This window comes from Plecotus auritus (assembly GCF_963455305.1).
Source record: "Plecotus auritus genome assembly, chromosome: 4".
Classification (NCBI taxonomy): Eukaryota; Metazoa; Chordata; class Mammalia; order Chiroptera; family Vespertilionidae; genus Plecotus; species Plecotus auritus.
Genome location: NC_137775.1, coordinates 103,397,077 through 103,415,330, shown reverse-complemented (window position 1 = coordinate 103,415,330; position 18,254 = coordinate 103,397,077). Strand labels below are relative to the sequence as shown.

The window sequence follows — 18,254 nt, the reverse complement described above, 5'->3', positions numbered from 1 at the left end:
CCCCTCACCCGTTAAATAACTGCCTTCCAGCTGCTGCTTACCCACACCCTCTCCTCCACCCGCAGTAACATGTCCATACCCCTTCCCCCTCCAGCTCACCCAGACCCCGGCCACCTTCCCTCCAGCACGCCTGCTTCCTACCACGTTCCTACGCTCTCAACATCAATGGGTAGAAGAGTCCAAAGGAAATGAATAAAGTCTCCCCACGTCCCAGGCAGCCTCCTCAAAGCCATTTTATGAAAACCCCTCCCTCACATCTGCAAACTCCCTCTCTCCACCTTCCTTTTTTCTCCCTCTTCTCTGTACTGGGCCAGTGACACAGAGAGCAGGAGCAGGTGCACTGGGGGGCCAGCTTAGCATCCAGCCCCTCCTGCTGGGCCTGACCTTTGATGTGTCCATAGAAAAAGAGACACTCAGGGGCAGCCGTGGGGGAAGAAACAAGGATGAGGGAAGAACTGGGGAGAGTAAACAGAATGACTCTCAAGAAATGAGATGACTTTTAGGGGTGCCTGAGGAGAGGCATGGGGATGAGAAAGTAACCACGCAGAAAGCCTGAAAAGAAAAGGATGGCGGGGCAAGGGGGGGCGGGGGGGGACAGGGAAGCCGAGGCCCCTCACTGCCCGCTGCCTCCTGCTGAAAGATGACCTTTCAAAAGCTGCTTCTGCCCCAAGGAAGCCAGTGGGGAGCCAGGCCAGAGGGACACAGACAGGAGGCTCAGTGGGGAGCAAGTTGCAAGGAAATAAATAAGGCCCCCTAAAGCCTGCTCACTCCCCACTGAGGCCTGACCTCGGGGACACTGTGGGAGCTGCAGGGCAGTGGGGGGCTGGCAGAGTCTGAAGCACCCACCTGCCCCCACGCCAAGGGCAGTGCTCAGTGTCCACTCAGTGGCTGATTTTTGAAGCTGCTTCTTCCCTCCCACTCAGGCATCTTTGTGTATCTTTCCCAGGATGTTACCCCTGCCCCTGCCCCAGCTTACCCAAAGCTCCCCCGCGCCCCTCCCCTTCCTGTCTGAAGGAAGGTGGTTAGGAACGAGGATTTATAACATGGAAGATACATACAAAGAGGGCGACATGTGCTCCTCGATGTCTCGTCCTTTGTGCCCACATCTCCCCCTGCTGCTCTCACACCTCTCTCCCTCCCACACCCAAAGCAGCCTGCAGGCTTCCTCCAACCAGACTCCCACCTCCCAGCAACTCCTGGCTCCTCACCTCTCTCTGCTCTTGCAAGGTCCCAATTTGCAGGCAGGAAATGATACACCCCAGTGTGTTTGCCTTTCTATCTCTCCCTGCTGCCTGGCTACTTTCTCCTCCATCTCCCTTCTCTCAGGTCCCCCAACTGCGTCCCCACCTCCAGGGCCTCACCTGGTATGGTGGATGCATCTGCACCTCCTCACCACCACCCCACCACCACCCCCATGAGCCCTACCATAAAGTCCACCCCGCCCTGGACTCCAACCTCCCATAGCCAAGTGCTTCTCTTGCTCTCCGAAGCTGGACCTTCCCATCAGCTGACCCCCCCTCCCCCCTGCGGCTCCCAGTCTAACACTAACTCTCTTCCTGTGCCCTGTTGCTCTTCCCACTCACATCCGGGTTTAGCTGCACAGGCACCGCAAGGGCAGGATTTCTTGGTAAAAATGCAGGTCTTTGGGATTCATCCCCAACCAAGGAGTTAGACTCTGTACATTTAGCAACGCGCTGTGGTGATTCTTATGAATACTGAAGTTGGAGAAGCACTGTCAGAGGGACCTGAAGTTCCGGCTACAAGCTCTGGACAGCCCTGCTCTCCCCTCCTTGCTCACTTACCTGTGTCTAGGTGTAGATTAAAGCAGGAAGGTAAATCCTCAGCACACCTCAGGTGAGGTCGCCAATCCTCCCCTGGGCCCTATTTCACTCCCGGCCTCCCTTAAATCACCGCACAGGTCAGAGATGAGTGTGAGCGCCAAGCTTCCCTCCTCCCGGGCCACAGCCTTCCGAGTCTTGGAGGGCCGCCCCTACCACACCTGGACCCAGACTTCCTTCCCTTCTCAGCTTCCACTTAGAGGCCACATGCTGTGAAGCTGTGAAGACCAGCTCAAGACCCAAGCTCCCAGGGCGTGCCAGCTCTCACTGCCCCGCCTCCTCCCTGCCCCCCAGGAACCCCCTCCAGCCCCTGTCTGCTACGGTACCCTGCTCCCTGCCCCCCTCCCCCGCCACTGCGGGGGCTCCCTTGTGGGCCTCTAATCCAGTTCATTCTCCCAGCGTCTCTGACCACGAATGAGCCTTCCCAGCCACACATTGCACAGCCCACAGCCCAGGCGTCCTGCACCGGAGGGGCTGGAGGGAGGAAGTCAGGTGGGACTCACAGCGACCCTTCTGGTTTTTGTGATAAACGAACTCCAGAGCCCAAGTCCCTCAAAATGTTCTTCATTTGGTCCCTTTTCCTTCCAGCTCCAACCTGATGCCTTGCTTCTGTGGTGAATGTGAGCCCCATCCATTTCCTACCTCTGACGCCCTCCACCCCACACACACACACCCATCCCAGAGTTAGCTTACTCCCCAGAGGAACAGGATCAGCTGGTACCCTAAATCCATCCAGCTTCCCCAAACCCAAGCACGTCCGTGGGTCTCTGAGAGCAGAAGGGTCTGCCTTGCAGCAGGATTAACCACCGTGGACCCCTAAACCCTCATCCTGAACCCCAAGCCCCCGTGACTCCCACGCTCCTGCACTCCCAGCCCTTCTCCTGCTGGTCACACGTGGGAGGGGTCAGCCCGGAACCAAATGGCTGGGACTGAAGCCCCCAGCCACCCTGCCCCGGGGCTACCTGGCTGTCGTGGTGGATGAGCTTGAGCTCATAGTCCGGCAGGATGTCCCTGCGGCTGTTCACGTCCTCCAGCGCCATCTCCACGGCCGGCTGGCAAGCCTGGCCCCCGGGCCAGCCCCCGCTCATGGGAAACAGCGCCCCGATGTACACTGCGCGCCGTTCTGCAGAGGGGCGCGGGGGGACTCGCGGATGAGGCCGCGGGAGGTGGGGCGAGTGGGAGGCCCACACCGCCGGAGCCACCCCCACCGCCATCGCCACTAGAAGCGGCAGCGGCCACCGCACCAGAGGAGAGGCGCCCCCCGGACCCATGGCGGGGAGGGGGCGGGAGGCAGCGGCTTGGGGAGCGCACTCAGGGGGGACACTGGTCCTGGAGAGGGCTGCGAAGGGGGTGTCGCGGAGGCGCCTCCATCCCTGGTTGCGTGGGGCGGAGGGGACTAGGGCCTCGGGGAGGCAGGGAAGATGGGCTCCCCACGCCCCCGGCTCCAGCTCCGGCTCCACTGCCGCCGCGGACTCTCCTCGCGGACTGACAGACCGACCCAGGTTGGGGGGATGCGGCTGGGAGGGGCTCTGACGTCACGGAGGCTCGCGGCGGGGGCGGGGGTTGAGGTGGGAAGAAGGGGGCGGGGAAGGAGGCGGGCTCTGCGGATGAAAGGACCCCGGAGCGGAGAGGAGGGGCCGGAGGGAGAAGACGACCCCCTGGGAGGAGGAAAAGGACGTGGAGGGGCGTGGGGGGGGGGGGCAGGAAAGAGGGGAGCAGCGTGTCCCGTGCAGGTCGGTGGAGGGAGCAGGGAGGCCGAAGCGCGGAGGGGAGGGGGGAAGAGAGCAGAGGGGGAGGGGGAGGAAGGGGAAGGGGAGGAAGGGGTGGGAAGGGGCCGGGCCACAGAGTGGGGGGTTGCTGGGAGCGCGGTGGGGGAGGGGAGGGAGCGCGCCGGGAAGGGTTCTGGAATGAGACAGTTGCGGGGGGAGGGAGTGCAGAGGGGAGCAGTGGGTAGGGTAGTGAAGGGTGCTGGAGAGGCGCAGAGGCGAGACGGAGCGGGTTGGGAAAGCCGAGGAGGAGCGGGCTGGCCCAGCGGAGCGGGCCGGAGGGGCGGGCGTCCTCAGGTGAATGCTGGGGAAGGGCGGGCAGGAAGGTGCTCGGGGATCAGGAGGAACCCGCGGCGAGGACAGGGAGCCGGGGTCTCTGCGCCCCCTGCCGGGGCCCTGCCGTGGGGCCGGGGAGTCTGGGAGAAGGCGGCGCTGGGAAGTGCAGCCAAGCGGGGAGGCGGCCGCGCAGAAAACCGGGACTGGAGGCGGGAACCGGTAGGAAAAGGGGCTGCTGCGAACAGGGTGGGGGGCGGGGAGGACACGGATCCCATCGCCTCGGCAGAAGCCGGTTTCGGGGTGGAGAGGGGCGGGGGTGGGCGCGTGGGGTTTTCCTCTCACCTGAGTGCGGTGTTCGGGTCACTGGCAGCGGGAGAGACGGGATCAGAGAAGAGTTACCACGGGCGCCCGGCTTCCCCGGCCTCACCCCCAGCCCCCCACACCTGTCCGGGCCGGAGGCGGGGGAGAGCGGGAGCCTGCCTCTCTGAGGGGAGGGTGCCTGGGGATGAGATCGAGGCGGACTGTGGGTCAGGACTTGGGTTTGGTTTTGTTTGTTTGGTTGTTTGTTTTTTCGTAGGACGACAGAATTTGAGACAGAAATGCCTACAGCTAAGACATGGGCAGATCCTGATTGGTGGAACCTAAATATTATAAATTGGGGGGGGGGGTCTCTCTTTAAGAGAAAACAATTACAAATACAATTGCTTTTAAGCTATTGCTGTTAAAATATCCTATGCATTTTACAAAAAACCTATGCCCATGCGGACACATTGTTAGAGCACAAGGATCCCGAAGCTTGCCTCATTCACTTCGTGGTTAATCCAGCCTCGAGGGACTCCTACTTGCCACAATGGAATGATAAACTGCAAGCAGAATAATTGAGAAGCTGAGGATCCGAAAAGAGTGGACAAGGGTAGAGAAAGCGAAGGTGTGCCTGCATCCCAGGGGAGGAGCTGCCAGGGGAGGTGGGATGCCCAGGGGCAGTGTGCAGGCCTGGACCCAGAAGGGCTAGCAGTGAGGGGTGGGGCCTCGGAGGGAGGGCGGGGGGCTGTCTGCGCGGGGGCAGAGGCTCCTCCTTGTGCTCTGACAGTTCTGCCCCCAGTTTTAAGCCTTTTTAATTTTATCCTGATAACTTTCCACTCATATATTCTTCCCAATCTTAACTTCTCTAAGTATGATGTGATTTATTTCTGAGTCTGTACAATAATCCAGTTATACAATAAATGGGGAGGGGTCGGTTTATGCATAGAAAGTTCAAAGTTTAGAAAAAGGGACTGGAGCTAGGGAAAACTGGGGAATTTAAACCTTAAGGAGGGTGATGGAGGGTGAGGTTCATAATGGAGAAAAGGTGAGGCCAAGCACTGGGAGCAGAAGACAGGGAAGAGGAAGGTACATAAAGGAAGCCCCACCCAACACCGGCTCCTCCGAGCGGCTGCGGGAGGGGCGGGGGGGCCAGGGCGGTGGGTGAGGAAGAAGCTGGGCCTTGGCCTTCGCCTCCCCAGAGCCCTCCTTCCCCCCCCCCCGCCCACTCCCAGCTCAGGCTGCAGGCAGGCAGCAGCTCCCTCACCCTGGCAGTGGGGCTTGGGGCTGCTCCACTGGCCCTGACTGCAGGCGCTGCGGGAGACCCCCACCAGATGGAAGTCAGGGTCACATCGAAAATCCACCCGGGCTCCGTCCAGGGCTGGGAGGTCCCCGCCCGTCAGGAACACCTTCCCATTTTCCAGCATCAAATATGACTTGGAGCAGATTCGGACTGTGGAGAGACATGAACATAGAGCAGTGGTCGGCAAACCGTGGCTCGCGAGCCACATGTGACTCTTTGGCCCCTTGAGTGTGGCTCTTCCACAAAATACCACGGCCTGGGCGAGTCTATTTTGAAGAAGTTTAAGTTTAAAAAATTTGGCTCTCAAGAGAAATTTCAATTGTTGTACTGTTGATATTTGGCTCTGTTGACTAATGAGTTTGCCGACCACTGACATAAAGAGAGGCAGGGTGAAGAAGGCTCCTGCCTCTTAGAGAGCAGGAGGCTCAGCTGTGGATTGGGGCCCACAAGCCTCCCACAGTGCAGGAAATCAGCGCAAAAAGGATCAGCCTCGGCTTCCAGGCCCCCTTAGCCCTGAAGCACCCACACATTCCCACGGGAGAAGAGGAAAAGCACTGCCAAGCAGGAACCCAAGATGGAGCTATAAGCACACAAAAGGCGCGCTCTTCAGTGGGCGGTTCTGGCCGGCGATGGGAGGAGGGAGGTGACTTTAGATGCAATCACATTTGCCTTTTGTATTTTACGTGGCTTGTATTCATGCTAGACTGGACTCTGTCTCTTGGGTGTGCAAGTCTCTGCATTAGAGACAGGTATTCGGAAATGTGATGTCATTTTAGAATGTTTTTGCATCATCTGCCACTAATAACCTTTGAAGAGAATAAACTCACAAGATGGATAACCAGGCTATGGCATCCATGTGCAGTGGCCTAGTGGAGGAAAGGGGAGCGGAACTGCAGGCTGTAACCGCTGCCTCACTGCGCACAGCAAGTCCCTCCGCACAGCAAGTCCCTCCGACATGCATTTGTTTGTGCACTAGTTGCACTGGAGTCCAGGTGCTGGCTGACGAACATAATGCTGGAGTGGGAGGCAGTGAGAGGAATGGTCTTGACAGTGAGGGGCACTGGGAGGTACTCACCACAGCGGCTAGGGGTGTCCATCTCCGTCCAGGAGCCGTTGGCCAGGCACTTGCGGACCTTGGGCCCCACCACCTCGCGCTCTCCGCGGCACACGTACTCAATCTCGTAGTCCACGGGCAGGAAGCTGATAGCCTTCACCTGGTCCCGAGTCAGGCCCCGGTACCTGATGCCCCCTTCCCAGGGCGGGTGTATGATCTGGCAACCTGAGGGGAGTCGGGAAGGAGCGGGATGGGCGGGAGGCGAGTCAGCCGCGGGGCGGAGAGGCTAGGGCGGGGTCCCAGGGCCGGGAGGACGGGGGTGGGGGGTGGGAGGCAGAGGGTACCGAGCAGAACTCTGCTCATAAGAGTCCGGAGCCCACAAGTGGGGAGGAAAGGAGCCGGTCGGGTACGGAGAAAAGTAATTGAGAGATGGTGGGGGTGTGATGTGCGAGTGAGCCGGAAGGACATTGGAGTTGAGTTGGGATGTGAGAGGCTCTCACAAGGCTACCTGGGAGGGCTGGGAGGACCAGGAAAGGGCAGGGCTGGGTGGCGACGAGGGCCCAAGCGGACGGAGCTGAGGCACCGCGCGGGTCGCAAGGAGGGGCCCAGCGGGCGGCGGGGTGGCCGAAGGGCAGCGGGGATACAGGGGTGGCCAGGCTGGCGGGGCCGGAACGAGGACCCAGAGGGGTGGGGGTGGGGTGCACCTTCTGCGCTGGCGTTGGGGGTCTGCGCCCCGCCCGCGCCCTGCGGGCCGAGGAAAAGCAGCAGCAGCAGCAGCGGCGGCGGCATCTGAGCGAAAGGCGGCGGTGTGAGCCCCGCGGGGCCGGCACTGCGCTCCCGGGCCGGGCCGGCCTCCCCGTAGCCTCCGGGCTCCGACCCGCTGCGCCGGGAACGGGAGACTCCCGGTGAGGAGGCGGGGGCGGAGCTGGGCGGCCAGGGGCGAGGGGATCACGCCGTCCCACCGCCCGCAGCCTCCCCGGGCCTCCGCCCTCGCGGGGCTCCACTTCCTCGCCCCCGCCCCGCCCAGCGCGCCCGGGCCCGGCGGCCGCCCGGGCCCGGCTCTTACCTCGGCACCGGCCCAGCTCCCCCGCGGTTCCCGCCTCAAGGCCCAAGCCCGGCCGCTCCTCCCAGCTCCCCTCGTCTCTCCCCCGCCTTCCTCTTCTCCACCTTCCCCTCCTCCGGCCCTGGAACCCGGGAGCCGCCCGGCCAGGCTCTCGACCTCCTCTCGTTTCCCGACCCCACCCCCGTCTCTCCTTCCCCGCGGCGGCGGCCGTGGGAGCGGGGAGCCCGGAGCGAAGGAGGCGGCGCCGGGGACCGGGAAAGCTCGGGCGGAGGGAAGAGGGAGGGTTGGGAGGGAGGCCGGGCGGGGGAAGAGAGGGGAGAGCGGCGAGGGCCCTCCCACTGCCCAGCCGGGACCGGCGCCCCGCCCCGCCTCGCCCCGCCCACCGCGGGGAGGCGCGCGCTTGGCGGGGCCCTGCGGCACGGGAGCGGGACTGGCACGGAGCCGGGCTCCGGCGGAGAAGGGCGGTGCACAACAAAGGGAGGCAGCTGGGATCTGGGTGAGTAGAGAGGCGACGGGCCTGGAGCGCAGGAGGCGGAGGGGAGGGAAGGAGACGTTTGGGCCTAGCGGCGGGAGCGGGCGCGAGGGGTCCGCGCCTCCGGAGCGCGCCAGGAGGGGGCGGGGACTGAGAGCCCGGGGCCGGGGCCCATTCGCCCCGCTTTGCTGCTCAGACTGGAAGCCGAAGACGGGAGGGGGCTACCAAGGGGAGAAAGGGGACAGGAGGAGGCTTTTAAAACGGCAAAGACAAGAGTCTCCCAGAGAGGGTGGGAGCCCGCATCATCTTCTGGGTCCCGCGGGGCCATCGGTGCTTCCGGGCGGAGGAACGGCCGGCCGCTCGGGAGCCGGAGAGCTCGGGCCTCGGGGGCCCTGGGCCGAGGAGGCGCCCGGTGGCCCTGCGCGGGGCTTTGGGAGAGGAACCGGCGTCAGCTGGGCCCGCGAGGGGCGGGGGAACCAAGCACTGTGCGGCCCATCAGCACCGAGGGGCTCAGTCTTGAACTTTTTCATAACAAACGTTTTGTGATGACTACTTCCCTGTGCTGATTTGAAGTCCATCGATAATATAACCTACCTACATACGTGCAACTTTAAGAAAACCACATGCGTCCCTGTCTGTAACATGAAGGGAGATGAAAAAACGTAATTTGTAGTAAAATAACATGCACACTCTTATGACGTGTGAGTGCTGAGGCCTGACTGGCAGCGGTGGTGAGCTCCGGGGAGCGGGGTGGCGCTGCTGCCCGCCTACGGGAGCTGCCGCCCGTCGCCCTTGGCGCCCAGATGGAAGAGGCGTTGCGCACTCCTAGCGGCCACCCTCCCTAAAGTCACACAGCTGTAACTGCATTCCTAGAAAGTTCACTGGGTATGAAAACCGGCTTTGGGACCGTGTTAAATTTTAGACTCAGATAATTAAACATAGATTTCACCTACATGAGTGGACGTCCCCGGCGACATTTGAGAACCGGGGCGAGGCAGTTCTTCTTTGTGCGGGCTGTGCTCTGGAACACCTTACCCCATAGCCAGGGGCTGTTGCACCCCATCCGGGGCTGCAATTACAAAAAGAAAGCCCACACATTTATAAAACGCTCCCTAGGGACTAGTTGAGAACCACTCAGCAAGAAAATGGGCAGAAGAGAAGAAGTGGAGTCCGTGTGTGGCTCAGTGGTTGAGGGTACACCTATGAACCAGGAGGTCACGGTTCAGTTTTCATTCAGGGCACATGCCCAGGATGCTGCTCGATCCCCAGTGGGGGACATGCAGGAGGCAGCCAATCCATGATTCTCTCATCATTGATGTTTCTCTCCCTCTCCCTTCCTCTCTGAAATCAGTAAAAAATATTTTTTTAAAAAGAGAGTAGAGAGTGGGGCAGGGTTCTAACCACTCAAAAGGACAGCCACCTCGCCAGTGAGTGGCCGCCTCCTGGCAGGGCAGAGCCAAATTGACACCAGGAGAGTGTCCTGTGGATGGGAGGCTTCCTAGACTGCGGCCTCTGTGCTCCTTCAGGCCCTGGCATGGCTGAGTGCCAGAGGACACCCTTCCGGACAAGAGGGCCTCCCTGCAGGGGAGCAGCTGAGTGGGGCTCTTCAGGGAACCCACAAAGAAGTTCCCAAGGTGCTTCATTCTGGTAGCTTGTCCGGCTTTCCTGGAGTCCTGCCTGAAATGAGGGGGTGGAATGATGGAAGCCCTTGGAAAAGAGGAATCTGTATTGTAGGAATTGAAAGTATCTTGGTGATGTTCATTACCAGCAGAAAAGGAAACAACCGGAATGTCCGAATCACAGATCTGGGTTCAGTGCGTTGGAATGCATCTATTCAAAGGAATAGTTGTGAAAACATGTTTAAAAGAGTATCTTCCTGCCCTGGCTGGTGTGCTCAGTGGTTAGAGCGTCCACCAGCGCACCAAAGGGCACAGGTTTGATTCCCGGTCAAGGTCAAGGGCACGTTACTTGGGTTGCAGGTTCCTTCCCCAGCCTGAGGAGGAGGGGGGAGTGGGAAGTGGCAGCAACAAATCAATATGTCTCATATCGATGTATCTTTCTCCCCCTCTCTCTCTCCCCCCCTATTCCCTCCCTTCCTTCCACTCTGTCGAAAAGCAATGGGAAAATATCCTCAGGTGAGGAGTAACAAAAATAATTTTTTAAAAAAGTATCTTCCAATGATATTAACATTGAAAAAAAGAGAATTTGAGAATAAAAAGGATACAAAATTCATACAGCCGTGGCATATATAAGTTAAAAAGCTGGAAGAAAATACATCAAAATGTTAGTAGTATTGCCTCAGTGGCCTGAATTATTGCATAACTTCTTTTGTCATATTGGTTCAATTTTTGTTCAAATGTTTTATGGGTGTTACCTTTACCTTTACAACCATTTTGTTGTTGTTGTTAGTTTTTAGTTTTGGGTTCTGTTAAACCTGAAGTGCGTTGAAATAGTGTGCCCGCACCTGTCACTTGGGCAGAAGCATGTGGGGATGTGGATGTGGGCAGAAGCTCTAATCATATTTACCTCTCAAATGCTCAGCTTCCACCAGTAGCTACAACTCCCTCCTTTCACCTTTTCATCCTCCAATGTCACTTTCCAGATTCCTGGCCCATATATTCCTCGGGGACATTTATTGAGGTCCTTCCCCCACCACTGTTTGAGTATCGTAACCCCACCTTCCCCACGTCAGTCCGCTTCCTTCTTCCCCTTACACACAAGGTCCTCTCCCCGAAGGACTCTCCCCCTTACACACAAGGTCCTCTCCCGAAGGATCTGAGAAGACGCTGGCCTGGATGCCATGCCTCGCCCACCCCTCTACCCTTGGTGCCTTTGGTGACACACCTCCTTTTGCAGGTTTTGGCTGTTTTCATAAAGATGTGGAGTTCCTACTCAGATTACTTAAGAATTACCAATCTGCCCTGGCCGGTGTGGCTCAGTGGATAGAGCGTCGGCCTGCAGACTGAAGGGTCCCAGGTTCGATTCTAGTCCAGAGCACATGCTCAGGTTGCGGACTCAGTCCCCAGTGGGGGGCATGCAAGAGGCAGCCGATCAATGATTCTCTCATTATTGATGTTTCTCTCTCTCTTTCCCTTTCACTTCCTCTCTGAAATCAATAGAAATATATTTTACCAGTAATTAAAAAAAGAATTACAAAACTTCATGTTCATTTTATTTCCCATACTTCCACTTTCTTTCCTCTCTTCATCTTCTACCAACCCTGAGAGCCTATAGCCCAGAACTGCAAATTGACCGTCACTCCAACACACAAGATGGCCACCCCCATGTGGTCAAAGATGGCCAACAGGGGAGGGCAGTTGTGGGCAATCAGGCCAGCAGGGGAGGGCAGTTGGGGCGGACCAGGCCTACAAGGGAGGGCAGTTGGGGGCGACTGGGCTGGCAGGGGAGGGCAGTTAGGGGCAATCGGGCCGGCAGGGGAGGGTGGTTAGGGGCAACCAGGCCGGCATGGGAGGGCAGCTGGGAAGGACAAGGCCTGCATGGGAAGGCAGTTAGGGGTGACCGGGTCAGCAGGGGAGGGCAGTTGGGGGTGACCAGGCCGGCAGGGGAGGGCAGTTAGGGGCAATTGGGCTGGCAGGGGAGCATTTAGGGGGTGATCAGGCTGGCAGGCAAAAGCGGTTAGGGGCAATCAGGCAGGCAGGCAGGCGAGCAGTTGGGAGCCAGCAGTCCTGGATGGTGAGAGGGATGTCCCTCGAGGGGTCCCAGATTGGAGAGGGTGCAGGCTGGGATGAGGGACACACAGACCCCGTGCACGAATTTTGTGCACTGGGCCTCTAATATAATTATATTTAAATGGATTTGAATATCTATACACAATTATTCATACCAGTGTGAAAAGCATATGCATCATAACATGTGTATGCTATTGGTTGGTAGGATTTAGTCTGTTCATTTAGCTGCAATAAAATTGTCTCTGCCACTATGTCAAATTCAGCTACCTGTAATGATTGTACATTTATTCAAAGCACATAGCACACTGCCCAAATAATACAGTAAAAATGACACATCTCCCCGAGTTTTGTATTAGAAAGTACAGGAAGCTTGAAGACTCTAATACTTCATATGTATGTGCAGGTCTAATGCCCATAGTAAGCACAGTTGTGTTTCTCCAGAAAAATGCATGATTATTAACATTGGTGGAGTAAACAAAGACTATATATAACTTCACATCTGATTTTGCCACAAAATGAATGCAAATCAGGGCAGGTTTTCCACCAAATGAGTTGGAAACAAAATTTTTGATTTCCAGAGCATTGTGGATTTTGGAGTTACAGAAAAGGGTGTGTGGAACTGAAAGTATAAACATGAGAAAATATTTACAAGTAGATGTTCTGGAAGTCAAATGAACAAATCTGAGGCAACATAATAAAAATTCTACTCAGAAATAGCATAGAAACCCCAGCGAGAACCCCCATAAAGGCCTCTTTGGAAACCATGCCCCTATTACAGTGGGTCAGCCAGGTCCAGGGGCCCAAACATCCCATTTCGATGCTGCAGAAGGGAAAGTCGAGCTGATGGGAAGCAAGCTCTTTAGCGTCAAGAGTCCACAAGTGTCTCCTAACCTTCCTGCCCTGTCTTCCCCAGCTGCCACTCTGAAATGCTAGGAGCCAGCATGACAAGTAGAGCCCTTCAGATGCTTTCAGTATTAGTGCACTTCAGTCAGCACAGAAACATAAGAACTTATTGGTGCATAACTACAAAAAAACCTAACACCGCTCCTAATGCTTTCAGTTATTTCTGTATGGTAATAACTCCATAATGAGGGAACTGCAGCTCAGGAAGTTTAAATCAACTGCCCGAGGTCACACAACCAACAAAGAGAACAGGGGCTAATCTCACTCAAAATACCCAGCTGTGCTGGCTGGATCGCATTTCTTTAACTTGCTCACATACTTTCAAGTCCCATTCCAATAACACCAGGTTCTTTTTGCCTGCAAGTGTCCCCCTCAGCCTCCTCACCCCATGCCATCTTTACCTCATTAACAGCTTAAGTGTCACCTCCCTGAATTCTTCAGACTAGACCCCACACTTCACCCTGCTGGTGACTCTCATAGCACATTGTATTCATCATTCAGTGGCAGTTGAAATAATTATGGAATTATTTATTTAATATCTGCCTTCCTGACCAGAACTTAAGCCCTGCAAAGACAGGGCCCCTGATTGTGGTGCTCATTGCATTCCCACTACAAGGGCTGAACAGTGCCTGCTATCTGGTTAGAAGCTTAATAAAAGATCACTAAAGAGTGGGAGGGGCCCTTTAAAATTTTGTTAAAGGGGAGGAAAACCAAGATGGCGGCATAGGTAAACACCTAAACTGCTGCCTCGCACAACAATTTCAAAACTACAACTAAAAGACAGAACGGACACCATCCAGAACCGCAGGAAAGCTGACTGAGTGAAAATTCTACAACTAGAAGGATAGAGAAAAGCTCACAGAGAATTGGAGGTACGGCAAAGGGGCTTTGTGCGCGCAGAGAGGAAGGGCGGCTGAGAGCCTGGCTGACTTTCTCTGGCGGAACGGGGAAGGAAGCCCCCGACCGCACTGAACCCCAGTTCTGACTGCACTGAACCCCAGTTCCAGGCGAGCCCCTGGGGACCCACACTCTTGTGGGGGGAGTCTGGACTCTCGGGCGGAGACTCAGGAGCCGGGGAAGGCGGAGGACTGAAAGTCCGCTCGCGCCAGTGCGCACAAAGGCTGCGGAGGCTGCCACAGGCATTCACTAGCGGAAGGGAGTGAGAGGCTCCTGACGGCACTGAACCTCAGTTCTGACTGAAGTGAGCCCCAGTTCTGACTGCAGTGAACCCCAGTTCCAGGCGAGCTCCTGGGGACCCACGCTCTTGTGGGGGGAGTCTGGACTCTCGGGCGGAGAATCGGGAGCCGGGAAGGCAGAGGACTGAAGGCACACACGTGCGCGCAAGGGCAAGGCTGACGGGAAGCCAAGACTGAGACTCCACCCCATCCAAGCTGAGCACAGAGGCTATTGCAATTTGGCAAGTCTAATCCTATAAGGCTGTCTCCAGCACCGGGCTTCTCCCAGCATAGACACAGCTGATCCTTACAGCCAACTGGCCTGGAGGTCAATTCTTCCCAGTTACACCAACAACAATCAAGACTTAATTACAACAAGGCTGTACACACAGTCCACAAAGGGGTGCACCAAGAGTGTCCACCTCAGGTTAACTGGGGAGGCAGACCCACTAGGCCAAATTGGAAACCTAGCACACAAATCTACCAACCCAGGGAAGCAGTGAAAATGCGGCGTCTAAGAATCAGATCACAAACAAAAGAAATGGAGGAAAACAAACGACTGGACATAGAATTCAAAACCACAGTTATAAGGCTTTTTAAGAATATCCTAGAAAAGGCCGATAAATATAACGAGACCCTCGAAGAGATGAAAAAGGACCAACTAGAAATTAAACATACACTGACTGAAATAAAAAATATTATACAGAGACCCAAAAACAGACAAGAGGAACACAAAAATCAAGTCAAAGAATTGAAATACAAAGAAGCAAAAAACACTCAACCGAAAAAGCAAAAAGCAAAAAAAAAAATCCAAAAAGTTGAAGATAATCTAAGAAGACTCTGGGACAACTTCAAGCGTACCAACATCAGAATTATGGGGGTGCCAGAAGAAAAGAGAGAGCAAGATACTGAAAACCTATTTGAAGAAATAATGACCGAAAACTTCCCCCACCTGGTGAAAGAAATAGACTTACAAGTCCAGGAAGCCCACAGAACCCCAAACAAAAGGAATCCAAAGAGGACTACACCAAGACACATCATAATTAAAATGCCAAGAGCAAAAGACAAAGAGAGAATATTAAAAGCAGCAAGAGAAAAACAGTTAATTACCTACAAGGGAGCACCCATACGACTGTCAGCTGACTTTTCAACAGAAACTATGCAGGCCAGACGGGAGTGGCAAGAAATTTTCAATGTGATGAGTAGCAAGAACCTACAACCAAGATTACTCTACCCAGCAAAGCTATCATTCAGAATTGAAGGGCAGATAAAGAGTTTCACAGACAAGAAAAAGCTAAAGGAGTTCATCACCACCAAACCAGTATTATATGAAATGCTGAAAGGTATTCTTAAAGAAGAGGAAGAAGAAAAAAGTAAAGATAAAAATTATGAACAACAAATACATATCTATCAACAAGTGAACCTAAAAATCAAGTAAATTAAAAACCTGAGGAACAGAATAATCTGGTGAATATAATAGAATCAGGGGCATAGAAAGGGAGTGGACTGATAATTCTCAGGGGGAAAGGGGTATGGGGGGGTTCATAAAGAGACTGGACAAAAATCATACACCTATGGATGAGGACAGTGGGGGGTAGGTAAGGGCAGAAGGTGGGGTGGGAAATGGGTGGAGGGGAGCTATGGGGGAAAAAAGGAGAAATAATTGTAATAATCTGAATAAAGATTTATTTAATAAAAAAATAATAAATAAATAAATAAATAAATAAATAAATAAATAGTGGGAGGGGCCACGGTGGTGGCGTAGGTAAATTGATACTCCCATCCTCCCACAACCACATCAAAATTACAACTAAACCCCAGAACAGCCATCATTCAGAATCGCCTGAAATCCAGCTGAATGGAAACCCTACAACTAGAGAAGTAAAAAGGAAGCACATTGAGATGTAGGATGGGGCAAAGGCAAGGAACAGGCTGGTCCGACACCCACGTGTGGCATGTTTTTAATTGGGAGGGGCAGAGGTCCCCTGTGAGGAGCAAGGGGTCCCAGCCCCACACTGAACCCCTCAGCCCAGGGTCCCAGTGCTGGGAAGAGAAGTCCCCATAACTTTGGGATGTAAAACCCAGTGGGGATTGTGGCTGAATGACAGAGGCTGCTGGAGACCCAGGCAGTGCCTCTTAAAGGACCAGTACACAGATTTACTCAGACTCACTCCCTCTGAGCTCCAGCACTGGGGCAGCAGCTTGGAAGGATCCAGGGACATATGGGGATGAACTAAATAGTCTGGAATCAGGGCAAGAACTGGGGGCAGCTTTCTCCCAGACAAAAGTGTTGACAGAGGCCATTGTTCCTTGCTGAGACCTCCCTGCCACGATGGCAACAGGGAGTCGCCATATCTCGGTCTCCATCAACCTGGCCCACACTGTTCACCCAGCCCTGGTGATTCTCTGAGACCCCGCCCCACCCAATTTGCAGTGGCTTTTCCATATGAATAGCCTGTCCTGGCTCAGGCTTCAGACTTTTCTAAAATTTCTTAAACAAGCAGCAGCTGGCCTCAGTGTGTCCCATACCTCTTGCCAAGTGGTCCCAGGCCCTGCACTAGCAGCAGCCTGCCTTGGTTCATAGCTTGGCCTCTCCTGGGCACCTCCAAACCCAACACAAGTAGCAGCAATCTGCAGATTGCTCTGTAACTTTTGCCGGCCCTTACCCTAACCCCACCACATACATGAATGATGTTCTCAAGGAGCAGACTCAGTAAGCACCAAAGCTCCATAGAAGCAAGTCCTGCTCCAGAGGAAGGCAGGGGGGTCTCCTGCACAACAGCTCTTCCACTGTAGTCACAGCTGGTCTGCACAGCCAGTTGGCCTGGGGGTCAATCCCTCCCAATTATGCCAACAGCAATCAAGGCTCAACTACAGCAGGACAGTGCACACAGCATACACAGGAGCACACCTAGAGTGCCCAGCTCAGGTGACTGGGGAGGCTCAGCCACTGAGCCCTACTGGACACCTACTACACAAGGCCACTTACCAAGACTGGAAGACAAAGCAGCTCTACCTAATACATGGAAACAAACACAGTGAAGCAACCAATATGTGAAGACAAACATGTCACAAATGAAAGAACAGAAGAACTGAATGAAATGGAAGCAAACAAGCTATCAGATACACAATTCAAAACAATGGTTATAAGGATGCTTAAGGAACTTAAAGAGAACTTCAAGGGCCCTGACCGGTTTGGCTCAGTGGATAGAGCGTCGGCCTGCAGACTGAAGGGTCCCAGGTTCGATTCTGGTCAAGGGCATGTACCTTGGTTGCGGGCACATCCCCATTAGGGGGGTGTGCAGGAGGCAGCTGATCAATGTTTCTCTCATCGGAGTTTCTAACTTCTATCCCTCTCCCTTCCTCTCTGTAAAAAATCAATAAAAAATATATTTAAAAAAAAAAAAAAGAACTTCAAGGAATTTAGTGAGGACTTCAAGAACCTTAGTGAGAATGTCAACGACATAAAAAAGGAGCAGTTAGAAATGATGGATACACTGACTGAAATGAAGAATAATTTACAGGGAATCGACATTAGAGTAGAGGATGCCAAGAATCAAATCAGTGATTTGGAATTTAAAGAAGCAAAAAGCACCCAATCAGAACTGCAAAAAGAAAAAAAAAAGAATCCAAAAATATGAAGATAGTATAAGGAGTCTCTGGGGCAACCTCAAGTGTACCAGCATTCGCATAGTGGTGGTGCTGGAAGGAGAAGATAAATTAAAACCTATTTGAAAAAATAATGACAGAAAACTTCCCTTATCTGGTGAAAGAAATAGACATGCAAGTCCGAGGAAGCACATAGAGTCCCAAATAAGAGGAACCCAAAGAGGCCCACACCAAGACACATCATAATTAAATGCCAAAAGGTTAAAGACAAACAGAGAATCTTAAAAGCAGCAAGAGAAAAGCCCCCTGTTACCTACAAGGGAGCACCCATACGATTGTCAGCTGATTTTTCAACAGAAACTTTGAAGACCAAAAGGGATTGGCAAGAAATAGTCAAAGTGATGAAAAGCAATGATCTACAACCAATATTACTCTACCCAGCAAAGCTATCATTTAGAATTGAAGGTCAGATAAAGAGCTTCCCAGACAAGAAAAAGCTAAAGGAGTTCATCACCACCAAACTAGTAGTACATGAAATGTTGAAGGGTATTCTTTAAGAAGAGGAGAAGGAGAAGAAGAAGTAGAAGAAAAAGAGGAGGAGGAGAAGGGGGAGGAGGAGAAGGAAGGAGAAGAGGAGGAAGAAGAAAGATCAAAATACAAACACTAAAATGGCAATAAATACATATCTATCAACAATTGAATCTAAACATCAATGTAAATGAACAAGGAATCTAATAAACAAATGGAACCGGAGGCATGGAAACATGAAACAGACTGACAAATCTCAGAGGGAAGGGGGTAGAGGG

At 54.2% G+C, this 18,254-nt stretch overlaps 2 protein-coding genes across 8 annotated transcripts in view; one reads left to right on the top strand and one right to left on the bottom strand.

The window, feature by feature from the left end:
• Window positions 1–7,960, bottom strand: part of GABBR1 (gamma-aminobutyric acid type B receptor subunit 1) — a 36,289-nt gene extending 28,329 nt beyond the window's left edge. The window contains exons 1-6 of one of the 4 annotated variants that reach the window (XM_080665237.1): window positions 7,604–7,847; window positions 7,242–7,417; window positions 6,559–6,762; window positions 5,448–5,633; window positions 4,223–4,243; window positions 2,801–2,961 (exon numbers count right to left, since the gene is read on the bottom strand). In XM_080665237.1, the coding sequence (XP_080521363.1) occupies window positions 2,801–2,961; window positions 4,223–4,243; window positions 5,448–5,633; window positions 6,559–6,762; window positions 7,242–7,326 (657 nt within the window). In that variant the 5' untranslated portion in view covers window positions 7,327–7,417; window positions 7,604–7,847. Of the gene's footprint in view, window positions 1–2,800; window positions 2,983–4,222; window positions 4,244–5,447; window positions 5,634–6,558; window positions 6,763–7,241; window positions 7,418–7,603 lie in introns of all 4 variants that reach the window. The other 3 variants (XM_080665236.1, XM_080665238.1, XM_080665239.1) reach the window with 3 other exon arrangements.
• Window positions 7,961–7,970: 10 nt separating this feature from the next.
• MOG (myelin oligodendrocyte glycoprotein) overlaps window positions 7,971–18,254 on the top strand; it is a 35,649-nt gene continuing 25,365 nt past the window's right edge. For 2 of the 4 annotated variants that reach the window (XM_080665244.1, XM_080665242.1), the window contains exon 1: window positions 7,975–8,096. The gene's annotated coding sequence lies outside the window, so the exon portion shown is untranslated. Of the gene's footprint in view, window positions 8,097–18,254 lie in introns of all 4 variants that reach the window. The other 2 variants (XM_080665245.1, XM_080665243.1) reach the window with 2 other exon arrangements.